The 15,394-nt window shown below is 42.6% G+C and overlaps 1 protein-coding gene across 11 annotated transcripts in view; it reads right to left on the bottom strand.

Annotated features, from left to right (window-relative positions):
• phldb1b (pleckstrin homology-like domain, family B, member 1b) overlaps window positions 1-15,394 on the bottom strand; it is a 164,546-nt gene that overhangs the window by 114,650 nt on the left and 34,502 nt on the right. For 4 of the 11 annotated variants that reach the window (XM_050066805.1, XM_050066848.1, XM_050066830.1 and 1 more), the window contains exons 1-2: window positions 3,608-3,826; window positions 2,382-2,483 (exon numbers count right to left, since the gene is read on the bottom strand). In XM_050066805.1, coding sequence (XP_049922762.1) covers window positions 2,382-2,483; window positions 3,608-3,643 — 138 coding nt within the window. In that variant the 5' untranslated portion in view covers window positions 3,644-3,826. Of the gene's footprint in view, window positions 1-2,381; window positions 2,484-3,607; window positions 3,829-15,394 lie in introns of those variants that run through there. The other 7 variants (XM_050066786.1, XM_050066857.1, XM_050066795.1 and 4 more) reach the window with 5 other exon arrangements.

Below are 15,394 nucleotides of genomic sequence, written 5' to 3'. Positions count from 1 at the left end.
AGGATGAAGATGTGAGTTGACAAGTGTTACGTGTGTGACTCACTGCCAGGAGATTTAAAAAACAGCTATCAGCAGTTAGCAGCTAACTCAAAAAAGAAGAACCACAGCTGCTTATGTTATAAGCAGTTACAGGCAACCAACTTTCATTTAAAATGAAATGGTAAAAAATGAACTTTTCGAGAAAAGTCTGTCAATAAAAGGTTTCTTAATATCTCAAACACTAGAGGCTGACGCTGTTGTGTTTAACGTCACAACCGACACACCTCTTTCTCTCCTCAGATGCCATCATGCTGTGTAAAATCACACACTTGAGCAGCATGATGCTGCTGCTGCTGTTTATCTGTGTAAAAATGTGAAGGCAGTTAAAGAGTGGACTTCATAGTGGCAATCTCAGTGTAAAAAGGGCTCTTAGTTTGTAAAGGCAGGACACATAATTACAGATAAGGGGGAGAAGTAATAGAAGAAAAAGTATGAACCATCTTGACGCCATTGCAAATATTCATACATATTGTATTTACATGTCCTTGTTTTGCAAGGCATGTGATGACCAGTGAGTCCAGCTGCTCTAAAAGAGGTCAACTTTAATTCATGAACTTGCCATTATGTCTTTCCTTCCACTGTCCAGCTGCCACTGGTTGGTTCTGTAGCCAGCACAGAGAAAGATTTACTTTGCTTTGTCTACAGTCACACATTAAAGAATAATTTTTCTGTTAAGCATTTGGACACATTAAAGTTTAATATCTCCAATTTGCTATATTCTTATATATGTTCCTGTTTGCCTCGCAGTAGCAACGTCCCAGTTTCCCTACAAGAATCATTAACATTTAATCTAAGCATGTTTTTTCTCCCATCTTTTGTTCCCTCTGACTCCTATACATGCCCGCATGTTTACTTGTGTCACTTTTATGGACATTGTATAGATTGATATTAATTTCTAACTCCAACCTTAACCTCTGACCCCCGAGTCATTTTCTTCCCAAGTGGGGACACAGCTTTTGTACCATTTGCACAAGTTGTCCCCAATTAACTGGTCTTTAGTCTTTAGTGTCCCAGAAAGTAGCCTCAGTAACGCACACGCACACACACTGCGCTTCCCTTAATGCCTGATAGGATTGTCAGGCCCAGCAGGTGGGAAACGCACACAACCAATCTGCGGGCCTGTCTAATTACTGACTCTGGCAGAAGAGATTCCTGCTTTACAGCATACTGACATATGCTGTCAGGACGCGTCCCAGCTGTACCGCCTGACCTGACCTGCCGCCTCGTCACTCAGTGAGGCCTTCAGCTGTGTGTTCAGCATCCACGGAGAGTTTCAGTGCCAAAAATCTGCCAGAGGAGCCAATGTGGTGACATTTAGCATCAATGGATGCAATTATCAGGAGAAGAGAGTGCTCAGTGTGTGTGTGTGTGTGTGTGAGCGGGTTCACACTGGAAACATGGAACAAAACTGTAACACTGATAACAAATGACTGTGTTTTTCTGTGATGGTTACTGTCTCTGGCTCTTTCTGTCTGACTTAAGGCTGATTTATACTTGTGCAGCAGTGGGGTTCTTTAAGGTGCTATACAAGTTTGAAACAACACCCGAAATACATGGTTTAATAGCAACAATATAAAGCACAAGTACACAAATCGGCTCTGTTATAACTCACAAGATTCACAGACAAACACTTGTCTTTATCTGGACACATTTTCCCCACAAATACAACATGCTAACGTTATTAGCACAAGCCTATGGAATTTTACATTGTATAAACTAGCCCAGAGGCTAGTGGAGTTTTCCTCTACTCATTTGAAGCCAGGGACAACAGCAACACTTAACAAAGGTAACGTTACATAATTTGTCTCCATTACAACTCACAAGGTTCACTGACAAAACAACTGTCTTATATTAAACTTGTTTTTCCTAAGAATAGAACATGCTAACGTTATTAGCACAAGCCTATTGCATTTTACATTGTATAAGTTAGCCTAGGGGCTAGCTGAGTTTTTCTTTACTCATATGAAGCCAGGGTAAATCACACACAAGACTTAAAATGCTATTTTTGTGGAGGCTTTATTGTCTTCACAATTTATTGTTTCTTATCTGTGAAATAAAGTAACTCAAAGCTTTGTTTCCACTGAGGGAAATGGTTTCAGCTTACAGAAACAGACAGGAGGCGTCACTGTGATATGTAGTCATATTTCTGGGGTGATGCACTTCAGGTTACGGCACAGGCTATGGTGTAAGGTACGCGTCCACGCAAAGCCTATGCCAAAAGTACAGCATCGATTCGACCCAGAAGTATAAACACCCCTTTACTCCTTCCCTCCATCTCCTCCCCATTCCCCACATCCCTAACACACACACACACACACACACACACACACACACACACTCACCTTTAACACCTGGTGGGTCTGCCGTCCGCACTCAGGCATGTTCCTGTTCAGGCGGTCCATATCCACTGAGTTGTCCACAGCTCCCTGCGACACATGAAGGTCCTGCGGGGGGAAAGGAGAACATCATTCATGAGAACATCATATAATCCAGACAGTGAGTGATAAAAGTCGTCATGTGTGACTTCATCTCAAGTTACAGCATCGAAATCTTGTGTGTTTTGCGTAGTTGTGGTCAAATCTGTAACCATATTTAGCGGGATTCCCCCTCCCCGCTCTGACTACACACTAATGTGTCAAGGAGTGATTCATGCTGTGAGTGCACACACACACACACACACACAAACACACACATAACAGATGGCTGATGGCATTTAGCAACACACTGTGAGGAAGTAACACACTTAAATCACACATATTTAAATCTCTTGGTAGTTGACACATTTAGTGGAAATCAGCCGTGTTGGCTGCTCTCTTGTCTCTCAGTCTCTATGAAAACAAACACACACACACACACACACACACACACAAACACAAACACACACACACACACACACACACACACACGCACGTTGTACCCAGATCCCACAAATTCCTCCCTTCTTACTCAGTCATTTTGAGGTATTTCCATCAAGTCAGCACTGAACAAATGGCTATAAATATTTTCCCTGTCTATATCGGTGCACTTGTTAAGTGGCCAGTCTGTATAAGGGTGACTCTATATGTGAGAAAACACTTCTGAAGTCATTATATGAGATGTGAGAAGCTTGTGGTTGTAAGGAAGCACAGAAAACCACACGGAAAGGTTAGAAAACACATAATTACAGCAATCACAGAGGAGCAGAGTGTACCCGGAGTCATTTGCATGCCTAAAATGTTGTGCAGCAGGGATGGAAAATATGTTTCTGATGTACTCTGCCCTCAGGATAACAAAACACTGCTGCAATATCATCATATTTGCTCTCCTGACAGACCCGTGAAATGATATTCAGGGGAGGCAGCCTCGGGGAAGCCTCAAACAGTAAATCACAAAACAGCCAGAAAATAAAAACAAATGTTGAGAAAAACTCTATCTGGAAACACTTTGTGCAATATGAAACTCTCCTCTGAGCCAGAAGCTGCAAGAATTCTGCAAACTACAAACTGATTCCCCCCCTCAGGTTTTATACAGTGTCTCTCATGTGAAATTACAACCAGCTTTTCAACCTGTCTCTAAATATAATAATTACCTTCCTCCAGTTGTCCAGCACATGCACAGCCTCCATGGTAACGAGCTGCTCCTGGCTCCTGACTCAATCCTATCAGTGTGAACTTAACTGACCAGGACACCTCTAACACTGCAGAGTGGACACTATTTCTTCAACGTGTCCTTTTCCCATGAAACACAGATTGTCTCTTTGTCTTGATCACAGTTCTTTGTCTAAAGCTACCGGCGCAGGATCCTCCACAAACTCCCATTCAGGAGGTGGACCTGTTGCTGCTTGCTCCACTAAACCAAGACCTACATTCCTGACTGGCAGCACCGAAGTCCCAGATAACACAGAGACGTGTGTGTGTGCGTGTGTGTGTTAGTGTGCGTGTGTGTGTGTGTGTGTGTTAGTGTGCATGTGTTTAAGCGCTGATCCAAAGAGAGGAGGAGAAGAAAAGAGGAAGGGGGGATGAGAGAGTGATGACTGAAATGATTGATAAAAATAAAGCTCAGAAACAAAGTGGTGAACATGCTGATGGAGGAGGACGAGCTCTGTAAATATGCACAATGCAAATGTTCCACAATGCCTGAACACTGTAAAACCCTATTCAATTAAGTCAACTTATTCTTTTTTTTTGCAGCTTGCACGCAAAACTTTTAGTTGGGTACAATACAGTTACATAAAATTTTTGAGTGCACCAGACACAAAATAAATGTCATGACCTTTTTCTGACAGGAATTTATGTCAATTTAAAACATTTTTTGAGCATTTAATTCTATGTCAAATGATAATAAAAACAATGCGTACACTTTTTAGATTGATTTTTTTTTAAATTTCATTGAACTATAAAAATATAATATGGCGTTTTTAGATTTCTCGATTGCAAGAATAAGGCAGATGAATCTGAACCAGGAAGTGCACTTTATTTCACCTCAACAACTTAGATATTAGAAACTCTAACATCCACACAGGCAGGTGGTCACCAACTCTCTAACCCCTTTTACTGTTAGTAAACAGTATGACGTTTTTCGGTGGGTGGGGCTTAGCTGGAGGCAAAACTATTCTTCACAGACATTAGCTATCACTAGCTAGCAAGTTCTGTTGGCTCTTTTTAGACAATGGAGGAAGATGATGGGAGTACCCGTGCAACAAAAGTACCCTCTTGGATGCCTCTGAAAGCACAACAAAGTGCCTTCTAGGGTGAAGAAAATGTGACACAGTGCTCTTTAGGGTGCCATTAAATGGAGAAACTATGATTAAGTGTCCCATGAGGTGCCTTTTAAATAGAGAAAGTGTGATGAAGTGCCCTCCAGAGTGAGAAAACGCAGTGCCATATAGGCTGCCCTACGTGCTAGAAAAATGTTCCACTTGCTGGTGGCCCGGCGTCGCTGGCAGCCTTTTTATGTTTTTCCGCCCCGCCCCTCAGTCAACCTGACTCCGCTATTGCATGTAGACATCTAGGATTATGCTGAAACTTCAGCAAAGGCATTTACAATATTAAAGAGGCAACAGACAGCATTGTTTCCTAAATATATCATTATGAAAATAATGTGTGTTGCACAGGGTAGTGGCCACAGTAAAATCAGACTATCAGTGTTTACATAGGTTAATTAGTGGCTTTGCAATCTTTGCAATAAGCTTCTGCCACCGGTGCCGAAATTTCGTGGAAAAAATCTGCTTTATGGCAGGAAACGCGTCATGTATTGCAAAACTGGTCAGTCAGCCAATCAGTGACTGGAGCTGGTCCTTATGAGGAGCTGGGCATGAGATAGTTGAGTCACGAGCACAATGGCAGACGGACAAAGTTTGGAGACAAGTGAAAAACGGCCTAGCAAAAGAAAAGGAGCTCCTCTGTGTGAGGAGGCAAAGAAGAGCAAAAAGGAGAGTGATAAAAGAAGAGGAAAAACAAGAGTAAACCTCAGTCAGGCGTTCAAGAGATGGAGGGAGCTCCGTGACCAAAGAGGCTTCAAAACCCATGTCCAGCTAGCTTTCTTTCTAATGGATCAGTAAGTAACACGGCTAAATGTTAGCTAGACCAGAGAGGACTGTACTGTACTGGCTGCTAGTTCATTCCTAGCTGGCCAGCATCGCAAATCGCCGCAACCAGGGAGCGGGTAGCGAGTGTTGGTCGGCTGACATCCTGGTTGCCATTCTACGGCAGCCCTCGGACAGTGATACCCCCCTCCCTTCCTTCTGTTCTCTTCTCACGGAGGCAGCTATCCACGGACATCGCCCAGCTAAGTTACGCCCAGCTAAGTGAACACTGGACTTTGTTTCCCATTCAATTTGAGCTCCAACCGGCCGCATGGTTTCCATACGGTAGCGTTTATTCTGGAATGGGGACTGTTTACATGTACATATTGGTATAATTCCACTGTGTCTACTGTTGTTTGTACTGGTACTGTACATATTGGTATCATTTACTGTGAGCTGTTTGTACTGGTGCTGTGCATTCTGCTATAATTATTTGCATTACTATTTGTTTTTCCTTCAGATAAATCTGATAATTGTTGCTTGGTCTTTTCATACATATACACAGAGGTATACTGGTGGCTTTACAGCCTACATTTTATTTAATTTAAAGAGTCTAATAGAGTCATATAATTGATTATCTCTGATCCCCACGGTCAATTTGGTTGTTGCGACAGTGCAATGCAACACCACTGACGCTAGGTGGCACCAAGCTAAAAAAAAACAAATCCTATCTGTTGCCTCTTCTAGGATGACACCAAAAATGACTTTGTAAAACACACTCTCATTCCGACCTCGTCACATGACGACCTTTGGTCATGGACTTTCCTCGTCAACATATGACGTCCAAGGTACCCTGGGTTCGTTGGTTGCTGACATTCTGGGACATCGTATCAACTTCAGCCTGTTACATGTATTGTCAGATTTCAAAATACACTTCCGTTTTCACAAGAAATGTACAGTTTGCATACAGTCTCTTTCAAAATAAAAGCACTATGTCGGTACAACACCGCAGATTGATGTTTTTTTTTCCTACAGCAACAAATGCACGTGGTTACATTTAGCCAACACACGCACATGGTTGAGTTAAGGAAAAAAGAACAGGATTTGGCTTTACAATCTTACATGAAGTGAATACCGGCAGGTGAAAGTTGGTAGTTGTTAGACCCATCCACCACCCCTCCTGCCCACCCTACTTGGACTTTCACCACTTTAACTTTCGTTGTTGTCCCACCGTGTTTTATTCAGTCTCTTTTTCCAACTCGGTGCAGACTCATTTGGATCAATGTTTGAGCGCTGCGGAGACCGACAGTATTTTCTGGTGGTGGTGGGTCGTTGCATCTCACCTGTAAAGGGGCTAAAATTAGCACGTTTACCCAGGCGATGTGTTTGTGCAGTGGAAAAGGGGCTTATTTAAGACAGCTAACTAGCCTGCTGATTCTCAAAGTTTTTAAAATACCACAGTGAGGAAATGATAAATTGGAGAAGTCATTGCCATTTATTTTCTCTTTTTATAGTCTATTGTTTGCTGTTAAATTAAATTTCCTAAACAAGAGCTCAGCTCCCATATTGCATGTGAATACTATGGTGTTTGTTCCCACCACATCAAAGCCCATTACTCTCCGACTGTGGGAGGACGTCAGCAGCTTTTCTTTCTCTCAGATCCAGAAACTCTCACTGGACACAAAGAAGTCTCAATCTCTCCATTTCTTTCTTTCTTTCTTTCCCTCCCTCTCTCCCCCTCATGCCAGGGCAGAAAGGCTGGCATTGTTTCCTGTAGAGCAGGCATGGATCTCTCCTCACACATGAGAGAATCTCTTTTTTTTGAAGGGGTTATGAAAGCGACGGAGGGAGGGAGGGAGGGAGGGAGGGAGGCTCGCCATTTAGCTGGAATGCAAAAATGTAGAAGCAGGGAGGGAGGCGAGACAGCCTGCCAACTCGATGGTGAATAAAAATGTAGATGGGATGAATAATAGAGATGATAGACGGAGAGAAAAAAGGTGAAATGAAAAGCAGCTGCAGGCAGGTTGTTTTTCAAACGGTTATCTTTTTCAGTGAAATGATCAACCTGAAGGGAGAGTGAAAACCTTAATTTTGGTGAGATGTCTTAATAATAATCATAAACTTTATTTATATAGAACCTTTCAAACACAGTTACAAAGTGCTGCAATAAAACAGACACACAGCTCAGATAAAGTCAGGATATGCTTTCTTATAGAGATATGTTTTTAGCAGAGAGATGATATAAACCTGATTGGAGAAACATAAACATAAATTACAATGAAACATGACACAGATTTCTTGCAACAGGCTTTATGTGTTGTGACAGGTGACCAATAGATGGCAGTATTTGTTTTGTGATATGCTGTGACCCAACTACAAGGATTTCTGTTTTATTAGAATTGAGCTGAAGAAAATGTAACGACATCCAATTTTTGATATCACATAGACAGTCCTGTAGAGAGCTCAGCATGCTGAGGTCAGTTGGTTTAACAGGAAGGTACAGCTGATTGTCATACGCATCACAGTGGAAAGAGACACCATGTTGACAGATGACGTCACCCTAGGGGAACATGTATCGTGAGAACAAGATAGGACCAATGATTGAACCTTGAGGCACACCGTGGAAGTAGGCCTAGTGGATAGCTAGAGCTGGGTGTCATCAGTGTAACAGTGGAATTGAATACCAAATTTTCTGAAGACATGGCCAGGGTAGATAATAAATACAAGGGGATCTAGGGCAGAGCCCTGAGGAACACCACTAAGAGTTGGATCTGAAATTTCTTATGAATAAACCCTCCTGCATCCAGAACTCTGCTGCCCGTCTGCTCACCCATTCCTGCTTCTGCGATCACATCACTCCTGTTCTCCAGAACCTCCACTGGCTCCCTGTCCCACAACACATGCAGTTCAAAGTCCCTCTCCTCACTCACAAAGCCCTCCATAACCAGGCCCCCTCCTTCCTAACCGACCTTCTCCACCTTCACACTCCTTCCCACAGTCTCTGCTCCTCTGACACCAACCTCCTGACTCCACCACTCAGGACCAAGCACCGAACCTGGGGCGACAGAGCCTTCTCCATAGCTATAACCTCCTCCCTCTGGAACTCTCTCCCCAAACACATTCAAGACCGCACAGACCTCTCCTGATTTAAATCACTCATCAAAACTCATCTTTTCCAAACGACTTTTAATGTATGAATGATGTCATGTGTATTTTAGTGTGTTGTATTTTATGATGGTTTTTTAACTAATGTAAAGTGAAAAGCTATAAATAAAATGTATGATGATATTATCATTATTATTTTTGATTTAATTTAATTTAATTTAATTTAATTTAATTTAATTTAATTTAATTTAATTTAATTTTATTCATTTATCTATTCATTTTTGATGGTGATGCTAGACAAAAGCTGTGCCCCCCAAAAAATAAAAAGATGAGTCCTCTGGGGAGCATGTATTTCCACAGAAAATCGAACCTACTGCAGCTCTGGAGCCACAGAGTTGATTAAGGAGAAAAGCCTTGACAGTAGCTTGAGTTGAAGGCTCGGGGGATTCACCGAAATCATTTATAAAGAACAGGAAAAGGGAGTTGCTAGTGTGTGAAGTGGGTCTACTGTCCAGCCTCTCATCCAGCAGCAGTCGCTCCTCTGGGACAAATAAAGCGGTCATTTAAACAGGCGAGGGGTCATCTCACAGAATGTGGAGATAATCAGGAATGTGAAAACAGAAAAATGGATGGGTCATTTCATACTTATCTGAGGAGAGAATGCAGCCACAATTCCTTTTATGTCAGGCAAATATGCTGTGGTTCACTTGGTCACTGCACAGCTGCAGCACCACTCGTAGCTGTTTAACCTACTTTAAGCAAATATGAAGGCACAGTTGTACTGTTATTTTTCCAGTGTGTCTTTGTCCAGTTCAAACATTTTAATAACTAGAATTAGTTGCATTGACTGTTACATCCCAACACGACCACTCCGACCTCGTCACATATTGACGTTTGCTCATGGACTTTCCACGTCCTCATACGACGTCCAAGGTACCCTGGGTGTGTTGGTTGTTGGCGTTCTGGGACACCGTGTCAGTTTCAGCCTGTTATATGAATTGTCTTCTTTCAAAATACACTTCTGTTTTCACAGGAAATTTACTAGTTACATACAGTCTCTTTCAAAATAAACACACTACGTCAGTACAACACTGCAACTTGACGTTTTTTGCACGTCGTTACGTTTAGCCAACATGCACGTGGTTGGGTTGGACCCATGTGGTTGTTGGACCCATCCACCACCCCTCTGACCCACCTCAGTATGACTTTTGCCGCCTTAACTGTCATTCTTGTCCTCCTGCGTTTCCCCCTGACCCCGCTGGGTGTCGCTATGGACAAAAACATGCTTTGTGAGGTCACAGTGACCTTGATGTTTGACTTCAACCATCAAATTCTAACCAGTTCATCACTGAGTCCAGATGGACGTTTGTGCCAAATTTGAGGAAATTCCCAGAGGGCCTTTCTGAGATATTGCATTCACGAGAATGAGACAGACAAAGTCACAATGACCTTGACCTCTGACCTTAGACCTCTGATCATATTTTGATCAGTTCATTGTTAAGTTAAATTCAATTCCATTTTATTTATAAAGCCCAATATCACAAATCACAATTTGCCTCAGAGGGCTTTACAACATACAACATCCCTCTGTCCTTGGACTCTCGCAGCAGATAAGGAAAAACTCTGCCCCAAAAACCCTAAGTGAAGTTAAGTGGACGAGACAAACACAAAGTCACAATAACCTTGACCTTTGACCTTCGACCACCAAATTTTGATTGGTTCATTGTTCAGTTAAGTTGACGTTTGTGCCAAAATTCTTTTCAGGCTTTCCTGAGATATACTGTGTACGAGAATGGGACGGACATACGAAAACACAACACCTCTGGCCACAGCCCTCGCTGGTGCAGAGACATAAAAATATAATTAATATTTTATAAAGTCTAAATATAGTGCATTCTATAAAATTACATACTTTAATGTACTTACTTGCTATAAAAGCATGTGTCTGGTCACATTAAGGCTCAAAATACACCCAAGACTAAAGCCTTTATTTCTGAATGATTTGATGTTGATGGAATATTTTTATGCCCAATATTCTATATGATATAACCAACACTCCGACCAGCCTGTTGAACGTTTGCAGGTTTGATCATGTGTTCACATTATTTGGCCTGAGAATAGATGCGTTCTGTAGCCACAGGCAAGACGCCGTGTCTACGAGACAGTCAGAGCAGAAAAATGCTGAAGTGCTGGAAACAGTGAGGAGGATTTAAATGAATGGAGGGGAAGGAGGCACCGGGGCTTTACAGGTGTGTCACACACTTCCTTGCAAACACACCTGGCTGCTTTATGGAAATCCACCAGACAAGAGTGTGTGTTCAAATAATTGTAAAGTATACAAGACCACCTGCAAAGACACCTGGAACATCAAATAACTGTCTCGTCTTCATCCTTTAAGAAGCTCTGTTCCAAAAACCAGGAACTGAGCTTGTGAAAGGAGTAAGTTCAGCCTGTGGTCGATAAGCTGGGTGCAGCCTTTTTATAATCAGATAAGATTCTCACTGTGCTCATAATCATTTATAAAACAGTGCGTAGGATCCACACTAAAAATATAAGTACGGACAAAAGCCAAAAATGGTGTGCGCCAAAAAACATTAGACAATTTCTACTCTCAGGCCTCCACCTCACCATCTGTGTCGCCACTTTACCGTCTACAAAACGTTCGTAAGCATGGGTCAAACTTTCTCCCATCAAGTCTGTTTTTATAGATCACAACTTTTGCGTGGGAAGTGGCGTACGCATCTTTCAGGCCTCAAGTTTGTTCGTACACAGTGTTTATAAATGAGACCCTAGATGGTTTGTTGTACAGATCCATCCAAGAAGCTGTCATGAAAGACTTTCAAAATATATTTGACAGGTGATTGGATGAGCCATCAGTCTATTATTGTCTATAACAGGCATTCGGGAAAACAGCGAAAACATCTTTTGATCGAGAAAAGCCTTCAGTGTTCTTCTTCCAATGAAGAAATATTCTTCAGCTCTGATTTAAATGATGCTATTAGCATTTCTGCTAACTGTTTCAGGAGCTGCCATTTTTGTTTTGAATGAACAGGCGCCTCTCTGTGTGATTACACGCACACCTAAACTAAGACTGTAGCTGTCTGTAGCTCCTCGCAGGACTCTGATTGGTCTAAACAGGTTCGTCAGACACAAGTGCAGTCCTGTCGAGTTAATTACCATTGACTTGCGAAAACTCCTGAGATTTTATGTTCCGTGTTTCAAACAAGCAGCAAAATGAAGCCAATGCAAAAGTGTCAACAACTGCAGTTCCTCTAATGGCCACTTGAGGCTGGCTCCACAGTCAGTTATTTTAAAATGCCCAACTTCACAGCAGAAATAAACATGTTTACAGTCTGGTACAAAAACCAGTTTTGATCTCTGTAGCTGGTTTCAACATTCATGACAACTGCAGGAGGGCTGAATTTAATTATAACTTACCCGTTTATATTTTATCAATGCCTGAAGTCACGCATAATTAAGGGCAGGGCTGCTTGATTGACAAGCTTCTGTACAGCCCTGTTCAGATCAATGATTTGCAACGAGACAAAACTGTTTTAGAACGTTGCAGAGAAAAGTTGCTGCAGTGTTGCTGCGGCAGGTTTTTAGAATGTTGCGACGTATTTCAACTAGTCACCTGTTTCAACTCATCTCACTGGAAATCTTTGGTCTTAACTGGACTTAAGGTGTCACCACAGTGTGAGTCAGATCCACCCCTCACTCTTTCACAGCACCAGCCTCTCACCCAAATGTGGTCACTTCTGGCTCCAAAAAAACAAGATGCCGATGGCCGAAATGCCGAACTCAAGGCTTTAAAACAGCAGTCAGCAAACCAATGGGTAGCTACATCCATTATTTATACAGTCTATATTTTTAAGGCATCATTCTAACCCAAACCATCTTGTCTTTCCCAAACTCTAATTAAGAGTTTTTTGTGCTTAAACCCGACCAGACCTCTACCACAGCACTGTGACACCATAAAACAGCGAGACAAGAATGTGTAAATTAGAAATGCGCACTAAAAGAGGTTGATGGAAATGCACGCCTGCACGCACAACACCAGGAGCCTGACAGTGAGGCAGCTACATGGAAGCCATCGTTCATTCATTATTTACACCTGAGCTTTTACTGTGACACGTCAAAGAGTCTTCTGTGTAAAGGGGCTTCTTACTGTAGGAAATCTGAGACACTTCGCAGTCACAGATACATTCAAATCTGATTTAACACCCACAATTATGACACTGAAATGCATCTTAATTGTAAAGCAACTGATTCTAATGTTATCTGTAACTGTGTAGCCAAACTATAAAACATACGATGTAACATTAGACATATAAGCATACGATGATGATGTTTGGCTGTATCTACAATACTGCAGTGAAAAAACAGATGTTGATTAATGCAGTCATCCAGTGTCAGCTATCATTGTCATGAGCTGAGAGCTTTGAACATGGGTGCCAGAGGACAGATCACACCATCTAAAGACTCACATGCACATTGTCTGTTTGTAATTGTCAAGGAAGTGGCAGATCCAACTGAGACAAACACACGGAGACGAGTGACTCTACACGAATCAGCTGAGAGCAGACGAGGGAAGGAGGAGACGGAGAGGAGATAGGAGGATGATAGAGGAGGGATATTAGGACAGACATAGGCAGCAGAGGAGCTGACACTTTGTGTCTTGGTTCTATCTTGTCCAGCCAGCTGCCACCACACAGCTCTGCTCTGGACCCCTGACGTCTGATAATGAAGCCTGTTGGATAATCCTCCGTCTGCAGGGACGTCTCTCTATACATCCGTCCACATTTCTCTCTGTTTGTCTATCTTACTTCATTAGTCTCTCTCCTTATAATTCTCTTATCATTTTTTAATGGCCTCTGTTTTTCTCTGGCTGAGTTCTCTCTGACCTTGGGATGTCTTCTACACACACCCACACACACACACACACACACACACACCAGAGAGATACACAACAGCAACAGTATGAAGGACAGGGTGTGTTGATGCGTGGTAGGATTTTTGTTTGGTTTTGAGTGAAGTATGTAAAGAAACACTTTACGTAAACATGTGAAAATTGCACACAGCAATGATATAGAATCAGTGTAGTGTTTCTCTTGTGGCCATCAGTGGCATCACAGCGTCTCCTGTGCAGGAAACCAACCTCTTCTCATCCCAACTTGTCAGATACCTCAGCTTTGTCAGTGCCGCCCGCATCTACATATGATGTGCTAGGTATCCTCCTGTGTTTGTTGTTGACGTTCCAGGGCGCTGTGTCAATTTAGCCAGTAATATGCATTGTCTTTTCTAAATACACGTCCATTTTCAAAGGAAATGTATTTCTGCTCGTTAGATGCTTAAAGTCTTTTTTTAAATAAACTTAAGTAGGTGAAACACCTCATACTTATGTTTATTTTCTTGGGCAACCAAAGTACCTGATTAGGTTTAGAAAAAAAACATCATGGTTTGGCACTAAATTCATACAGGAAGTGAACAGCAGGCTCCCAGGTGAAAGTCCGGACCCATGCATCACCCCACCGCCTGCCCTACAGGGAGTTTCCAGCTCCTTATAACGTTGTTAGCGGCAGCGTTTCAAACTGACGCTGTCCAGCAGCTTATCATACTGCCATGACAGGAGCTGTCCAGCCACATTATTTAGAGTCTGCGTATCATATCTGCTGCGAGAGATGGCTTTTGGCATCAGTGTCTGATGCAGAAATCCCTGACAAAGTGACAGTGTTTGACAAGTTCGGAATGAGGTTGAGCTGGTCCAACAAACCCTGGACTTTCACTTGGGAGCCTGGTGTTGTGCTCCACGTGCTTTTATCGTGCACAAGGCAATGAATATAGATATGAGGTGATATTAGGGCGGCTGTGGCTCACTGGTAGAGCAGGTCATTCACCAATCAGAAGATTGGTTGCGCGATTCCCAGCTCCTCCAGTCCACTTGTCGAAGTATCCTTGAGCAAGATACTGAACCCCAAATTTCTCCCGAAGTCTGTTTCATCGGGGTGTGAGAGCGTGTGAATTACTGAGTAGCAGGTGGCACCTTGTATGGTAGCCTCAACCACCAGTGTGTGAATGTGTGTGTGCAGTCCATTTACCATTTACCATATTTGACAAGTTGGAATGAGAACGCATTGGTTGGACCCATCTACCAACCCTCCCGCCCACCCTACAGTGACTTTTCTGCTCCTTATATATCAGTGTTATTGGCAGCGCTTCAAACTGACACCGTCCAGCAGTGTATCATACCGCCGTGAAAGATGGCTTTTGGTGTCTGATGCAGAAGTCAGAGTTTGGACTGGGATTGGGCGAGGTGTTTTACCAATGTTATAAGTTAATATGTAAAGACTGTACGCATCAAACTAGCAGAAACTGTAAATTTCCTCTGAAAACAGAAGTGTATTTTGACATTGCATGTACAGGTGTAAATGGACACATCGTTCTGGAACGTCAACAAAAAGTTGGGATAAGAATGCGTTGGTTGGACCCATCCACCAACCCTCCCGCCCACCTTGTAGGGACTTTACAGCTCCACATATTACACTCAGCCACCGGAGCAAACGCATCAGTGTCTGACGCAGAAATCACTGATAAAGCGACGATATTTGACGAGTTCAGAATGATAACGGGCTGAGGATACTGACAGTTTGCAGTTTGCAGGGACGCTGTGTGCTGCAGTGTTACTTTGTTTTTCTCTGATGCGTGCAGCCAAAGCCAAATGACACATTCTGTTTTTAGAAACAAACC

Source organism: Epinephelus moara, chromosome 2, assembly GCF_006386435.1.
Source record: "Epinephelus moara isolate mb chromosome 2, YSFRI_EMoa_1.0, whole genome shotgun sequence".
NCBI classification, from domain to species: domain Eukaryota; kingdom Metazoa; phylum Chordata; class Actinopteri; order Perciformes; family Serranidae; genus Epinephelus; species Epinephelus moara.
The sequence above is the reverse complement of the archived record's forward strand: the minus strand, read 5'-3'. Positions and strand labels throughout refer to the sequence as shown.